The 17,633-nt window shown below is 41.3% G+C and overlaps 1 protein-coding gene across 4 annotated transcripts in view; it reads left to right on the forward strand.

The window, feature by feature from the left end:
- ank3b (ankyrin 3b) overlaps positions 1-17,633 on the forward strand; it is a 401,704-nt gene that overhangs the window by 372,160 nt on the left and 11,911 nt on the right. For 3 of the 4 annotated variants that reach the window (XM_063071573.1, XM_063071575.1, XM_063071576.1), the window contains 4 exons: positions 1,545-1,676; positions 6,620-6,763; positions 10,588-11,281; positions 14,360-14,753. In XM_063071573.1, coding sequence (XP_062927643.1) covers positions 1,545-1,676; positions 6,620-6,763; positions 10,588-11,281; positions 14,360-14,753 — 1,364 coding nt within the window. The remainder of the gene's footprint in view (positions 1-1,544; positions 1,677-6,619; positions 6,764-10,587; positions 11,282-14,359; positions 14,754-17,633) is intronic. The other variant, XM_063071574.1, reaches the window with a different exon arrangement.

Consider the following 17,633-nt stretch of genomic DNA (forward strand, 5'->3'; position numbering starts at 1 on the left):
CTGGCGTGTTTTCATGATTCATTGCTGGGCTTCAGACAGATCTCCTGAAATGTCGGCACCCAGGAATTTGAAGCTGCTCACTCTTTCTACCAATGACCACGTCAATAAGGCTGGTGCGCATTGCTGATGTTCAGTAAAAGTCCTGTTAGTGTCAGATGCTGGTGCTTGATATGCAACGATATTGCACTGCTTACTGTCTGGAATGAAGATAGTCAAAGACACAGTTCACACAGTTAACAGGTTACAAAATATCTGGTCCTTACTGAGGGTATTAGGGCAGAATAAACCCTTTTGCTGATATACAAGGCAATAACAAATAAACTATATCAAGCCACATCAGCTTATCATGGTACCATCTCTTTTCTGAGAGAGGATGAAGAGGGTCTCTCTTAGGTGCCACACAGGTTTTTCCCTCACGATGGGCTTTGTTCAGGGGTCACAGTAGTATAATAAATGAAGACACTGCCTGTCTGTTTTGAACTCCTGGTATTCTATTTTTGGGTCTTCCCATAACAAATTCCACACCAGCAGATTCAGAAACAACCTTTACCCTTCGACCATCAGGCTCCTGAACTGGCATGAATAACCTCAGCCCTGAATCTGATTCCACAACTTGTGAACTCACTTTGAAAGACTCTTTGAAGTGCTCAGTACTATTTATTAACTTATTTATGTCTTACTATTATTTTTTGTATTTGCACTTCTTTGCACATTGGTTGTTAATCAGTCTTTGTGTGTAGTTTTTTATTGATTAGAGCGTATTTCTTTGTTGTACTGCAAATGCTTGCAAGAAAATGAATCTCAGGATAATATATAGTGACATGTAGGTACTTTGATAGTAAATTTACTTTGAATGTTAAGCTTTGAAATCCACAGTATTGAATGTAGGTTTGTTTCAGATTCTGAGTAACTCATGCAGGTTGGAGACACAAGAAACAGCAGATACTGGAATCTGGAGCAAAAGTAACAAGTTGCTGGAGAAACTCAGAGAATCAGACAGCATCTTTGGAGGATGCAGACAGTGGATGTTTTGGGTCAAGACCCAGTCCACTTGAATGGTTTCAACAGCAAAGTCAACCGTCTGTTTCCCTCCACAAATGCTTCCAAAACTACTGTATTCCCACATTAGCTTGATAATTAACTTGCCTAATATAACCAAACAAAAACTATGAAAGCCCCAGTATGTTTCTATAGTGATGGGGTGAGAGTTTGGGGTCAAAAGTATTCAAGTCAGTGTTTTTATGTGGTGGTTTAAGCTCTCGAAAACGTGGGAAAGAGGCGACAAGACATAGTGGCTACTCAAGGGAATCTCATTCAGGAGAGGAGTAATGAGTTAAGCAAATTGGCCAGCCTAATCAGAAGAAAACTAGAGTGAGAGAATTTAAACTTGCAATATACAGTAAATGTTTTTGTTTCTTTTTGGTGTGTCTGTATTTTATAAAACTTGTATTCCCTTCTTCCACAAACTCAATATTTGGCTTGCAGACAATAGTTGTGTTGCAATAAATGAGAAAGTAACATTTTGCATTCCATTTTTCTTCCAGAACTGGCAAGAGAATTGAACTTTTCTGTTGATGATATAAATCAGATTCGGGTTGAAAATCCAAACTCTTTAACCACTCAGAGCTTTATACTGTTGAAGAAATGGATTGTTCGAGATGGAAAAAATGCTACAAGTGAGTTAAGTGGATAAGGGAATGACACATTTTGGGTTGGAACTTATTGGAAAATGCTCGCATTTCCCTTCATGGCACTTGGGAATCCTGTACAAATTCCACAATCTTAAACTTGTTTGCTATTCTGCATTGGCAAATTCCCAACTATACTCTGAAGTTGGACATGAGGAGTTCATGGGCAGAGCCCTGACTTGCAGCAATTCCCAGTACATACACTGGGGACATGCCAGGTTAGACCTAGTGCAGGAACAGCAAGTCCATTCATTTCAAGGGTGAGGAATAACAGTAAGTGTCCTAGTATTCGATAATTTACCACTTTTTAAAAACCTTAATTGTGTCTGTCTACTTTCCAAAAAGTGTTTTAATTAAACAATTTAGTATATTAATAGATTTTAAACATTTTAATTTGTCAAAATACAATTGGCTAATATTTTAAAATACTAACAATTGGTTTGTAATATATTTTATGATTGTTTTAAAATAGACATTCAGAAAATTTCAAGGATTTGACAGGTTTCGCAAGAGGATGAAACATGGGACATTGCTTAGCTGGCTGTCAGTTTGTTTTATGGGTGGAGCACTTCCATGTGTCTGCAACTATGTTATGATAAACCTGGCTGAAGGGCAGGACTGCAGAAGCAGCTTAACAATAGTGAATCTGTAAAAGATGCTAACGTAGATTGTGTATTATGTCCCATTTCTGTATAGAGGATTAACAACTGATGCGCACATTTGTAACATACACAGTCTGTGTAATCTTTTCAAAGTTATGCCTTGAGCTGTTAATAGACACCATGTCTATCAACCTCACAGAGTCAGTTTTTAAAATCATGAAGCTATAGGGTTTTAGAGCAATATGGCTGTTAACACAGTAGGAGACTGTGGCCCAGTGTATGTCCACCTGGCTTTCTGAAAGATCTTCCAATTAGTCTGATACTTGACCATTTTTTCTTTAAGTACCTTCAAAACCCTTTTAAGAAGTTAATACTGCATGTACTTCTGCCACCTTTTCAGACAATGTCTTTCTAAAAGAAATTGTTATGTTTTATGGATTCTTATTTTAGCTTTCTGAGATTTTCTTTTCTGGTCCTCTGGGGTTTGAGTGTCATGCATTTCACTGTACTTGTGATAAATAAATCTGAATCTGAATAATTCTGTGAATGTTTTAAGATACAATGGCAAAAAGCACTGTCTGGATCTAAATATATAGTAAGTGGCTTGATTCAGGAAAAAGTTTGGAGTTTATCTGCATTGGGAATTAAGTTTCGGATCTGATAGCACTGATGAATATGGAATAGTCCTGGGATTTGCTGGTGTGGGAGGTTTGTCTTGATTGACATCAAATGGAAACCTAAATGTTTTGGTAGAAATGTGGAAAACAGAGCTGAACTATTTTGGAATATAAGGCTTACTTGTTGGATTCCTGTGTGTTAGAAGTGAAAGGGGTCTCAGGCAATGTCTGGATTTGGAGAAGATTCCCCGTGTGCGTCGCATAGTATTCACAGGTTAATGTTTTATCTATAAACAATGATGTGTATTAGTGGATAGTTCAGGATATTTTCTCTAACCCCAAGTGCCCTTGAGGTAGCAGTGGCAGGCTACCACAGTCCAAGTGATGAAAGTGTCAGAGTATTTTTCTATACAGATTTTCTGCATTTTGACCCAGCAACGATTAAGGAATGACATACATTTTTTGTCATGTATCCTTGGAAAGGACATCCAAATGCAGAAGGCTGGATATTATTCCTTCCCCTTTCTGTCCAAACGGCTAGAGATCATGGGTCAAAGAGGCCATAGTGACTTGTTTCTGTGCATCTTCCCGATGGTATGTGTGGTAAACCATATTTATATGTTGTAACTGGGTTACCTGCCTGGACACATCCCTCTGCTGACTGCCCCTGTGGCTCCTCCCACAGACCCCTGAATAAAGGTGATTGGGCCTTGGCTCTTCCCCTCAGTCCAGGGGCAGACACTCAGCATGGTGGAGGTCACATTTTACTGTGAATAAAATTGATGCACCATCAATAACTCCAAAAGACTGGAAGTAGAGTAAATACTGAAAAGTTTTTATTCACAGTGAAATGTGACCTCCAGCATGCTGCGTGTCTGCCCCTGGATGGAGAGGAGAAGCCATGGCCCAAACGCTTTTATTCAGGGGTCTGTGGGAGGAGCCACAGGGGCATTCAGCAGAAGAGCATGTCCAGACAGGTAACCCAGTTACAACATATAAATATGGTTTACCACAGTATGTGCTACAGCTCGTGTTAATATTTATGGCAATGCATGGAGTACTATTAATGAGAGCTAGTTTTGTTCTGGATATTATTGAGCTGTATCTGTCCAAGCAAATGAAAAGCAAAAGCAATCCATTACATTCCTGGTTGGTAGCTGATAGAAAGAATTCAGAAAATTAACTAAGTCACTTGCCTCAGGCATAGTTTTGTGATTAGTTGTGTTAAATTGTGGTCAGTGACGACCCAACCAAAGGAAGTTGTTGGTGAAGAGAAGCATGGGGACATGACAATGGCAATGCTGTTGAATGTCACGGTTAGGTGAATTCAGGGAAGTCAAAATCTGCAGAGCTGAATTATGAACATTGTTTAGACACCTCCTCTTCTGGCACATTGGAGGAAAGCTCATTGGGATGTTTGTCCGACTTCACTGCCTTAATGAGCTTCTGCAGAGATCCCTGGGACTGAGCTGCATTACCGAGCAACCACAAAGTATTCCTTTGTCCTAGCTGTGTCTCTGCTTTGGAGAGGTTCCCAGACATCTCAGAGGGTACAGTGTGAATATTGGGTTTGGAATCTTCCCATCTGCACACAGCACTGTGCACATGGCTGGTCTTCCCATGCGTGTTAGATTTGAATTTCATAGTCATAGTCATAGTCATAGTCATAGTTATACTTTATTGATCCCGAGGGAAATTGGTTTTTGTTACAGTTGCACCATAAATAATTAAATAGTAATATGTAAATTATGCCAGGAAATAAGTCCAGGACCATCCTATTGGCTCAGGGTGTCTGACCCTCCAAGGGAGGAGTTGTAAAGTTTGATGGCCACAGGCAGAAATGACTTCCTATGACGCTCAGTGTTGCATCTCGGTGGAATGAGTCTCTGGCTGAATGTACTCCTGTGCCCAACCAGTCCATTATGTAGTGGATGGGAGACATTGTCCAAGATGGCATGCAACTTGGACAGCATCCTCTTTTCAGACACCACTGTGAGAGAGTCCAGTTCCATCCCCACAACACCACATTTGATGAACTTCCCTTTGAACATCTTATCCTTGTAGAACTTTGTTGATAAAGTTTAAGAATTTTGAAAGTTTAGTTCATTATTTAATTATGGGATGGGAGCTAGACAATGACGTTGGGAAATCCATTTCAACTCGGTCAGTTTCCTACCAACATACTACAGTTGTTGGTCAGTTGAGAGAAGCAGGGAGACGGTCTACCTCAAATTTCACTTTTTTTTTGTAAATAAACCACATTAAAATGTTGCTTTGTCTCACTCACTCAAGGCTGAGTTCATGTTATAACATAACAGAAGAATAATCAATGGACTTCACTTTCTCTGCTAGCATCTTTCATTCTTCATGTACGGAATCATAGCACCCTTTGCAATACCTCAGACTTCTGGGAGGCTGGGGACTTGAAATAAAATCTTAATGTTTGAAAAACAATTCAAGAGAAAACTGTAATCATTTTCCCATGATTTTTTAAAAAAATTATCTTTCTTTTGTAATACAGTAAATGTGTTACCGAAGAATTTCGGATAGTGATTTTTGCGTCTTTTGCCCCTTTGGTGGGCAGATTAAACAGGATGATGAACTCCCATTATTAGATGTTAACGGTATTGAGAATGAGTGAGTATAGACATTGGATATTCTTCCCTTCGAGTAGGTTCATTCATTCTACCAGAGCATGAGTGACCTGCATCTTCAATCCATTTTGCCCCCTCACCTCCATGTTCTTAGATACTTCACCCTATCAGAAGTCCATAGATCTTCATTCTGAAAACTTCAACTAAGTTTTTGGAGGGCAGGGTGGCAGGAATAAGAGAAAATTTACAGATGCTGGAAATCTGAGCGACACGCACAAAATGCTGGAAGAACTCAGCAGGCCAGGCAGGCAGATTCCAGGCAAAGAGCACAGTCGACGTTTCAGGCCGAAACCCTTCAGTGGGACTAGAGGGAAAAAAAAGCTGAGGAGTAGATTTAAAAGGTGGAGGGAGGGGGAGAGAGAAACACAAGGGGATAGGTGAAGCCTGAAGGGGAAGGGGATGAAGTAAGGAGCTGGGAAGTAAATTGATGAAAGAGACAGAAGGCTATGGAAGAAAGAAAAGTGGGGAGGAGCACCAAAGGGAGGTGATGGGCAGGCAAGGAGCATAGGTGAGAGAGGGAAAGGGGGATGGGAAATGGTGAGGGGGATGGGAAATGGTGAGGGAGAAGGGAGGTGGGGGGGGGTAAAACAGGATGTTCGAGAAATTGATGTTCATGCCATCAGGTTGGAGACTACCCAAACAGAATATAAGGTGTTGTTCCTCCAACCTGAGTGTGGCCTCATCACAACAATGGTGCTGGAAAAGGCTTCTGGACTTCTTTGTTTTGGACTCACTCACCTTCTCCCTCACCATTTCCCATCCCCCTCACCATTAGATGTAAAGCTGGTCCACTTCTTGACCATACTTTAGCAGATCCTCATGCCTACTTCAGATCCAGCACTAGTCATCAATGACCTTTTAAAAGATTAACTTGCAGATAAGAAAGGCTACTTTATCTGAGGAGAATATTAACTGTGTGTCTTGTGAAAAGTTGCATTTTCTGATGGGATGGATGGCAACTTTTGGAGTGGATTAGCTGTTAAGAAAAACACTGCTGGCTCTGTTGGAGTATTTTGGATCACGATGTTCAGTCAGCATATTTTTTGCTCTCTCTGCAGCTGATGCCTTAAGTGGAGTCCTCAAAAAGATCAATCGAATGGACATTGTGACCTTACTAGAAGGCCCAATATTTGACTATGGTAATGTTTCTGGCACAAGAAGTTTTGCTGACGACAGCAGTGTATTTCTGGATCAGTCTGATGGTAACTTCACGTTTTTACACTTCTGTTTGGGGGAAGATGGTAGTCCACTGAATTAATGCAAAGAACAAAGCACTGTATTTAATTTGTTTCAGTAAATTATTGTCTTTGACAATAACCAGACCAAGTTAATTTCTTAAAGTTTAAATTGATGCAGAATGTTAATGGATTAAAGCCCCAGTAATGCTTTGAAGCTAAGAAGGTTATTCACTAATTTTTGTGCCACAGAATATATTATTCTGATGATACAGTTCACTGATAAGACATGTGAGAATTCAAATGCGGAGAACAGTTTGTTCTGCCGAAGTTTCCAACCTATACATTAATGAAAAGTGTTGAATTACAGCCAGGTAAAATGAGTGTCCTTGCATTGTAGGCTCTTTTTTCCTGCTATTTCACTTTTCTTACAATTGTTTTGTACAGATGCTTCTTTGCAGTTGTAACTACTTCTTTGTCACTCGTCCTCTCTGAACCTGCCGGCACTCCTGCTCTGCCAAGATCAAACTGTCTCTGCTCTCCTCTCGGCTGACTTTCGGAAAATCTGCTGGTTGCGCTCTGCTCACTGATTAGCAAACTGGATCTCCTTTTACTGCGCCTATCCCAGTCTCATTCCAGGCCTATCCCACCCCCAGGGTCACGTGTTAAAGCAGCTTCGGTCACATGAATATTTCTGTTGTTTATGTGCTGTCACAATGTTGATCACTTGAAATCAATTTTTATCTTTTTTAATCAGTGTGCTTATCTGTACATTTGACCTTGTGTTCACTTGAATCTTTCCTCTCTTTGCCTTCATCCTGGTCAATAAAATCCATCAGATCTGAAATCATCTTGTAAAAGCTTTCTTCTGTATTTTCCATCTTGTCTTGTTATCATTGTTTTCAGTCATTGTCGAAATTCTGTGAGATTAAATGCCGTGTTTGTAAGCCTAAGAATTAATCCAAAGAGTCAGTTAAAAAAAAACAAATAGGAATGTGGAGCCTTGTAATTTGATAATAGTTTAAATGGGGCAATAGTGCATTCAATATAACAAGAATTCCAATCAATGTGTACCATAATACAGCATGTCAACATTGGAAACAAGATGTTCATCTTTGTGCAAGGAAAGCACTGGGACAAATAGTGCTCAACTCAACCCTTGTATTCAGTCTGAGTTCCAACCTCAAGAACACCCCCAAAGTCTTCAAAATAATCGCCATTATCAAAGACACATCATTGCCTTTAATTGAATTTGGTGTTTAGGGACATTCACCATCTGAATGAATAGATTCAAATATGGTTTGTTTTAAGTTCAGTTGCATTCAATATTCAGTTAATTATGAGCATGATGTGAAATAATGAATAAATATAAACTGAAGTTCTTCATGACATTGAGGGGCTGAATGCGTAGTGCATCTGAGTCCGATACCAGATTGGGGGTTCAAGGGTGCTCACTATTGTGAGCAGACACAGAAGCCAATGATGAACTAGGCATCAATGGCTGACTGGTTGGGCTGGCTGGCTAGTTCTCTGTAGCTCAGTAACTCCACTTATCTTCAGCTGGGCTTCATGTGGCATTTGATTTAAACAGTGGCAGTAATTTACCAGCAAAATAACCAACAGCAGCACACTTTAAGATATAAAAACATCTCAAAGCTATAACAGTCACTGATCTAGAAATGATATTGGGGAGATGGATAAAGCCCAGATGGAAGAAGTTTTAAAGAAAGTCTTCACGGAGAAGGGAGAAGGAGTATGTTCCATATGTGCGGAGCAAGAACAACAAATGAGCAGTATGATCAAACGTTTTTACTGAGTCATGTTAGTCATGGTACACATTGGGAAACCTACAGTTCAGATGCTACGAATTGGGTCCACCAAGATGAAAACGTGGGCACTCCCACACATAGAAGCACCATTCAATTGACTATGTGATTAACTGGCCAAACATGCACCCACCACATTCTCACAATCAATCTGATACGGTATAGAGTATATAAGAACTCTTGTCCAGATGTCTGAAGGGATGGCAGTGAGCACTTGGATGAAAGGAGTAGATTATTGTACAGCTAGGTACAGAAACCCACACCCCCGCCCCTCCCCCCCGACTTCAGAATATATTACCAAGAGACAACAAGTGTAAGTGGATTAGGAGAGAGAGCCAAACTTGCCAATCTGAGCTGAGTGCATTGGATTAAAGATCCACAAACCTTCCCTTCAGCAAATGGTGCTGCTTTAGATATGAAATAATAGGCTTGAATGTATTATCTCACACAGCCAATTAAAAGGGTTGAAACAATCATCATTGGTGAGATGGGGTTGACAAGAAAAGACATGCATGCTGAGCAGAATTTGGCTAACACGGAGTGAAGAAAAACAGCAATCTGGAGAGCAAGGATTCATGCTGCTACACGACACAATGTGACTCATTGTTGTATTCTTAGAAGCAAGGGAAACCAAGATTTCAGGGTCACCTGAAGTTAGTATCTACCTCAAGGAACTTGGGTTTTGTGTGCTACTGACTCATCTGTAAGGCCCATAATGTTCATGGTCCTGGCCTAAGGTGAACCATGCCAGTGTTAAAGGGTGGCTTTGGTGAGTAGAAGTAAAGATTCGGTGTTAATTGTAAGCATTGTAGAAAAGAAAAATCACTGCTCTGCCACAGCAAAACCACCAGGTTTCCAGCCACTTCATTTACTCACTGCCAGGGTTTTGTGATGGGATTTTACATTAACCTGATGTTGCAATTTTGTCTTTCCCATCCATCGCCATTAAGTGAAAATCACTGCCCGCTGTCTTCTTAAAGAACACCCTGTTTATTGTCCCTTTTTTTTATCTAAACAAGAGTGCCAAATGTAACAAAGTTTTAGTAATAGAGTGCGTGAACATTTCTGAGCTGCGTAGTCATGTAACCCGGTACATCAATAAGCAGTCAAAATTCAAAGTGCAGCAAATTTCTTTTCACATTTATTAGGCAAGTGGGGCCTGGGCATATTGGTGTCAGTTTGTTTGTGAAACTTTGTTATTGACATCTCCCATGCAGATGGTTTCAGGTAATTACACAGTCAATTTGGATTAATTAATTTGATAAAATTACGTTAAGAATGTCTTTCTCAAGAAGTACTACTTTAGGGCATTCCATTTCCCATTCCCATTTTGACTTGATGGTCCATGGCCTTTACTGCCACAATGAGGCCACTCTCAAGTTGGAGAAACACCACCTCCAACTTGGCAGTATTTCTTTACCCCCCACTTCCTTTTTCAAGTACCAGTGCTGGCTCTCCTCTTACCCCTTCCCTTCTTACTTGCCCATCACCTCCCTCTGGTGCACCACCTCTTCCTTCCCTTTCTCCCATGGTTTACTCTCCTCTGCTATCAGATTCCTTCTTCCTCAGACCTTTATCTCCTCCATCTATCGCATCTCAGCTACCTCACTCCATTCCCCCTCCAGCACCCACCTACCTTTTCACCTATCACCTGCCACCGAGTACTTCTTCCCCCTCCACCCACTCCTCTTTCCAGCTTCTTCCCCCTTCCTTTCCAGTCCGGATGAAGGGTCTTGGCCCGAAACATTGACTGTTCATTCCTCTACATGGGCGCTGCCTGACCTGCTGAGTACCTCCAGCATTGTGGGTGTGTGTGTTCCTCTGGATTTCCAGCATCTGCAGAATCTCCTATGTTTATGTAGGCTAGTTGATCGCTATGTAACTATACGATAGTTGCTTCTGCACAGTTACATTTCACCATCAGTGTTGAGTAAGTTCACGTTGTGTTACCATTACTTGTCGTGTTTCTGTATGCGATCCTGCATGTTGTCTGTAGTTTGTTCCATTGTGTTTTTGCTCACTCAGGCTACTCTTCCATCCATGCGGAGCTGCTGACACCGGCTGCGTTAAGCTACTTGCCACCCACCCCTCTTCACTGTGATGATTATTTTAGTAATTACCCCAGTGTACAATCAGCTTCCCCAACTCCCCACGAAGTTAGTCTGGCAACAAAAGAATTATCACCTATCAGCGATGCTGAGGAAATTTCAGCAGAAGTTACTCATGCTGATTTGCCTGGGCCCTCTCTGGTGACAGATGAGGTGGTCGCTTCCTCGCCTGGGAAAGTGGATGAGCCAGAAGGTACCAAATGTGACTCTGACTTCCAGCCCAAGAGTGGTACCATTTGTGTTGCTCATCTGTCCACTAATATAGAGCAGGTGGGTCATGTCCAGTCAGAGAAGGATGAATACATGGCCGAACAAAAGGTGTCTCCCAATCAGGCGCAGCAAGAAAGAAGATCTGATGCACACAGTACTGAGGATCTTGAAGGGTTCATAAGAGACATGGAGATGGTGCAGCCAAGGCGAAGTTCCAGAGGTTCAGAGGATGAGGAGGTGACAAAGGAAAAAGTCCACACGCTTCACCCTGCTCAGATTTCCCAGAAAGAATTTTTTACAGTTCCAGGTTGGCACAGTGATGCATCCAGTGTAGACGTGGAACCACCAACTCCGAAGAGCTGTCACCTGAGTACTGATGATCTGGATGAAGGCAGTGCCAAGTAAGTGGGATATTCTCTTACCGCTGTCGCGATGAAACTTGTGTGTTGCAGAGGGTGATGACACCACTCTCCTACCCTAAAACCCATTTGCTATAGTGCCACTTGTATCTCCAAGGTGCTGTCAGTTGAAGTATTCTAGTAATACGGCAATTGTGCTTTGCAGTGCACATGCATTTAGTGATTAAAGATCATCTTTATTTGTTACATGTACATCGGAACATACAGCGAAATGCATCAAATCAAATTGAATCAGTGAGGATTGTGCTGGGCAGCCAGCAAGTGTCACCATGCTTCTGGTGTCAACATAGCTCACTGGGGCCCACAACTCACTGACCCTAACTGTACAACTTTGTGTGATGGGAGGAAACTGGTGCACCCAGAGGAAACCCAGCCAGTCACGTGGAGATCGTACAAAAGCGGTGGGAGTTGAACTCCGCTCTTACAGCTGGTGCTGTAATAGTGTTACGCTAACCACCACACTACCGTACATGCCACTTAGAAGAATCCCATAACCTGTAGTGCAGTCACGACCTGATCATCTGGCTGATTGATATTGGTCGAGGGATAAATGTTCGTCAACCCGCTGGGGAGGGAATAATGCCCTTCAGAATATTGCATTGGATTGCTTTGCATTCATTTTACAGAGCAGGTTTGACCTTGGTTTAGTGTCTCAAGCAAAAGACAGCATCTCCAATCATGCAGTTCTGCTTTAGTACTGCACTCATTTTGACATATTAGACTTTATGCTCAAGTCTCTGACGTTGGACCTGGATGCATAACTTTCTGGATCAGGAAAGGAGAACGTTACCAGCTGATGGGATTTTCCTCTTTTGTCTGTTGGTTGTGAAACAACTGTAAATGGTCCATCTAGTTTATACTGCCATAACAGAAATGAAAAGTTTTGTCTAGTTAGTTCTCCTAAAGCAGGGGTTTCCTAATCATTTTTTAATGCTATAGACCCCTTCCGTTAACTGAGGGGTCTGTAGACCCCAGGTTGGGAACTCCTGTCCTAAAGGATGATTATTATGAGTACTTTGCATTAATACAACAGTGCGTTAGAAGTCACATTATTCAAGTGTTTTTTAAGGGATGCATTTTTTTATTATTCAGCATCTTCACCTCCTTGTCAGCATTTGCTCCGCTTCTGTTCCCCTGAGACCCCCACAGTAGTGTCCTGTTGACTTTCAGTCTATGCCAACCCTGTGCTAAAGGGTGTGAATGCAGGGACTTAATGGAACAGGAACTTTATGATTCTCCAGCAGCAATATTAGACACTTAGAAAGCAAGTTTAGTGTCACATCATCTGTATTGTGCAATTGAGTGGTGGGAAGTGTCACATACATGTAATCCCACCCCTATATCATAAGCTGCACTCTTTCCATATTTGTATTTTTAACAATAGTTTGGGAAGTAGGAAACTAGTTGTCTTCTGTGTCGATTTTTTTTTTTTGCAATGCAGGTCAGTGAGCTGTGAGCTTTCCCACTGAAGTGTGTCAGGGTCCTTGCAAGGATGAGGTGTCCATGATATATATATATATATACATACAGACAGCTTCTTTTATAAATGCAGGCTTTAAAACAAAATGATGGAGACAGTTGGCAACAAAGTGTGACAGAATCACAAGAGGAATGATTATTTTATAGGTTGGAAGTGAGGAAGGTATGGTTTATATGCAATTTGTTTAATTTACTTGTGAACCCTTGAGCACACTGACACACCCGAATCAGACTGTGGCTGATTGACCCATCTGAACAGGATCCAACAGTGTCAGTGTTTGTCATTCTGCAACAAGTACAGAAAGAGATAATAGAAAAAACAAGAGCAAAATTCTAGAGAGTTTAATCTGTTTTTGAGGTGGCCATGGTAATGAAAAGGAAATAAAGCCTTCAGCAGTAACAACAATCTATAGAATTTATGTTTAAACTGGTCCCAACAACGAGGTAGGCTGATTTCTGCACCCAAGTCCCTATGTGTGCTTCCCTTGTGTAAACTTCAGCAATGCTGATGTGTTCAATTCTCCAGACATCCCCAGAAGGAAAATGAGCTGATTGACCTCGTGGTAACAAAATACAAGGACTGGAGAATTTTTATATTTGACATGCATTGGAAACTGTAATGATGGCAAAAGTGCAACGCTATAAACACTGCACTAGTAGTTCTGAGGTCTGGGTGTATAATCCAAAAAATGGAATTCCACATCATGATTTAGGAATTTATTTTAAAACTTGTGTAGATGGAAATCAAATATCAAATAAGTGTCCATGAATCATTAGAACCCAATGGGTTCTCTGATGCGCATTATGTATTAGTTGAGGGTGGTAAGAAGGTGGAACAAGCTGCCTGCAGAAGTGGTGGATGCAGGTTCAATTTCAACATTTAAGAGAAGTTTGGTAAGTACCTGGATGGGTGGAATTTGGAAGGCAATGGTCCAGGTGCAGGTTAGTGGAACTGGGCAGAATAATAGTTCAGCACAGACTAGGTAGGTCGAAGAGCCTGTTTCTCTGGTGCGGTGCCTTATGACTTTTAAGACCTACTATCCTCACACGGTCTCCAGTGTACAAGGGTTTGCTCCAGTATCAAAGTTCTTGAAGTTTAACTGTCTTCTGAAATGGCCTAGGAAGCTCCCGATTGTATAAAAACTGCTTCTAGCTGTTCAAGAACAAAGCTCAGCATTGTCTTTCAGGGCATCCAGAACTGGGCATTAAATACACACACACACACAATGCTGCAGGAACTCAGCAGGTCAGGCAGCATCTTTGGAGAGGAATGAACAGCTGATGTTTCAGGGCAAGATCCAGAGCTGATGAAAGATCTCAGCCCGAAATGTTGACTGTTCATTCCTCTCCATAGCTGCTGCCTGACCTGCTGAGTACCTCCAGCATTTTGTGTTTGCTCCACTGGATCTCCAGCATCTGCAGAATCTCTTGTGTTCGAAATGTACATATCCTGAGTGCATTATAAAAGACATCAGTGCAGATTAATGTTTACATTCAAAACTTGGACAAAATTAATTAAATTATGTGATGTGTGGCTCCAAGCAGAAAAGACATTTTAACCATATTTTCATAATTTTGCAGACTTCAGGAACAAAGCATCAAAAATGAACTTGCTGGATCGGTCAAGTTTCATTTGAAAGGACCTGTTTTAAAACCGGAAGAGAATGGGGAGCTTGACTTGCACAGGCTGGAACGTCAAAAGGAGTCAAGTCCTTTGATTCAGGAGGATATGCCCATAACATCACATGACCGAAAAACGGTGAATGGGAAGGTGCAGAAACGCTCGGCGCTAATCACAGAACAAGTGGAGTCAGTGAAGGAGATGCAGGCAGACACCAGGCGGATGGGGGCAGAGGAGCATGGAGCCGGTGGGTTTGGTGCGGAGAAGAAACCGAGTTGGGGCACACCAGAGGGGATTAAATCAGGAACAAACATCAGGGTTGAAGGACCTCTACCAGCAGAACACAAAGCTCAGGTGAAAGAATTTTCCTTCATGTGCATGATATGTTCTCATTGTTAAACAATAATACTTCAGTGTTATCTGTCGGAGCCTTGAGTCTATCTACTTAATCCTCTATAGTTTAGAAACCGAATTTTGCCTCTGCAAAAGTGATTGTTTTGTGCTTTTATTATTAACTAATCACATTGAGCAATCCCTTTCCTGCCAGATGAGTTCTTCCCAATGGAAGCAAAATAATTCTCCATAAATCTGCTCTGATAACAGGTTTAAAATGAGAAAGGTGTGGCTAAATCAGATCCATGCTGTGAAATTAATGCAAAATCATGTGTTCCTAGGGATAGAGAGATTAACCCCAAGTCTGGAGCTCCATTAACAGGTCACTTGGAGGAAAGGTAACCCAGAGAAATTGTACCCATCTCACTCCTGTCTCAGTCCTCCTCTCACTCACTTACATCCTCGGCTATGGTTAGCCATCACCAAAGGAAGACTGAATGTGCAGTGTAACAAGATATGATGAATTATTTGTATTTGAACAGAAGCAGATTCAGACATCTGATAATTACAGGGGTCAATAATTAGATATGTGTACATCATAGAACTATCTGCTAAAATATGGCAGGATGATCATCCTGTGCATTTTATTGTTGTCAGCAGTGAATTAATTAGTCTTTTGGGAACTGTTCTTTGCTTCCAAATGACATTTGGCATATCTTGAGTGCTTTACCTGCAGAGATACCATGACTTGTAGCCCATGGCTTTCTTTCAAACTGATGTGCTAGCTTTAGTTTGCTCAAGAAAGTTCACATTCAAAACAGCTATCCAGGTTAAACTGAAGGAGAAGTGGAAAATGTTAACTTGAACCTGAAAATATTGCGTTTAGTATTCTAGTAATATATTCCAGTTAATTTGATTGCACTACCTAATATGTTACTCATGAACTTTACAGATTTGAAGATCCCCAAACTCCTAATGTTTTTCCTTCAAATGCTGTCATGAGCAGATCTAATTGTCTGAAAAAAAAACTGCTCACCTTGACCAACTCACAAAAAGCTGCATTCATCGGGAAAGAAAGTGTCTGCCTTGGTCACTTAAATAGTGAAATATTTGGGTGAGGTGATTAAGTTACCCTTTGCAGTTAACTGGAAACATCTGAGCAACTGCCATGGCAACTTTGATGGGTTGTATATTGTTCTTTCCTTTAAGGAAGAGTTTTATTTGTTGGTCTCAGTCACTGATGCAACTATTTGAAACCTAGTACCCAATGGTTGGTCAGTCCTGTGTGGAGCAGGCTAGGTAAGTGTATGTATTTATATCTGTTTGGTCAGCTGTCACGCTACATGCCATCTCTTAACATAATGTGCTAACGTGCATTAATTAGGTACTTGGAGAGAATGAGTCTAGCTCGGATGAGGAGGAGTTTGCCACAGCCAGGGTGATGCTGAAGGTATCCATACTGTCCTGGCTTGTTCGGCATTGCTTGGAGATGGTTTTGAACTGTGACTGTCTTCTTGTTTGTATTCTCCAGACTGAAATATTTGGACTTTTTTGAGCTCAAGCATGTCTTTCACAAGCTCTTTCAAGTATGTAAAAAAATTAAAAAGAGATGAGAGTGGATATAGGACCGCTAGAAAATGAAGCAGGAGAAATAATAACGGGAGACAAGGAGATTGCAAATTAACTAATTGAGTATTTTGCATCGGTCTTCACTGTGGAAGACACTAGTGTGCCAGGTGTTGTAGTGTGTGAAGGAAGAGAAGTGGGTGCAGTTACTATTACAAGGGAGAAGGTGCTCAAAAAGCTGAAAGACCGAAAAGTACATAAGTCACTCGGACTAGATGGACTGTACCCTAGGGTTCTGAAAGAAGTAGCATTAGAGATAGTGGTAGCATTAGAAATGATCCTTTAAAAAACATTGGATTCTGGCATGGTGCTAAAGGACTGGAAAATTGCAAATGTCACTCCACACTTTAAGAAAGGAGGAAGGCAGCAGAAAGGAAATTATAGACCAGTTAGCCTGACCTCAGCGGTTGGGAAGATGTCAGAGTCAATTGTTAAGGACTTGGTGACACAGGATAAGATGGGACAAAGTCAGCATGGTTTCCTTAAGGGAAAATCCTGCCTGATGAACCTGTTTCTTTGAGGAGATTACAAGTAGGATAGATAAAGGGGATGCAGTGGATGTTGTATATTTGGACTTTCAGAAGGCCTTTGACAAGGTACCACACATTAGGCTGCTTACCAAGCTCAGGGCCCATGGTATTACAGGAAAGTTATTGACATGGTTAGAGCATTGGCAGACTGGAAGAAGGCAGCGAGTGGGAATAAAAGGATCCTTGTCTGGTTGGCTGCCAGTGAATAGTCGTGTTCCGCAGGAGTCGGTTTTGGGACCACTTCTTTTTTATGCTGTATATAAATGATTTAGATGATGAAATAGATGGCTTTGTTGCCAAGTTTGCAAATGATACAAAGATTGGTGGAGGGGCAGGTAGTGTTAAGGAAACAGGTAGGATGCAGAAGGACTTAGATAGATTAGGAGAATGGGCAAGAAAGTGGCAAATTAAATATAATGTTGGAAAATGCATGGTCATGCACTTTGGTAGTAGAAATAAATGTGCAGACTATTTTCTAAACGGGGAGAAAATCCAAAAATCTGAGATGCAAAGGGACTTGGGAGTCCTTGTGCAGAACATCCTAAAGGTTAACTTGTAGGCTGAGTCGGTGGTGAGGAAGACAAATTAAATGTTAGCATTCATTTCAAGAGGTCGAGAATCCAAGGGCAGGGATGTGATGCTGAGGCTTTATATGGGATTGGAGAGGCCTCACCTTGAGTATTGTGTACAGTTTTGGGCTGCTCATCTTAGAAGAGATGTGCTGGCATTGGAGAGGGTCCAGAGG

The sequence above is a fragment of the Mobula hypostoma genome, chromosome 19 (assembly GCF_963921235.1).
Source record: "Mobula hypostoma chromosome 19, sMobHyp1.1, whole genome shotgun sequence".
Lineage (NCBI taxonomy): Eukaryota > Metazoa > Chordata > Chondrichthyes > Myliobatiformes > Myliobatidae > Mobula > Mobula hypostoma.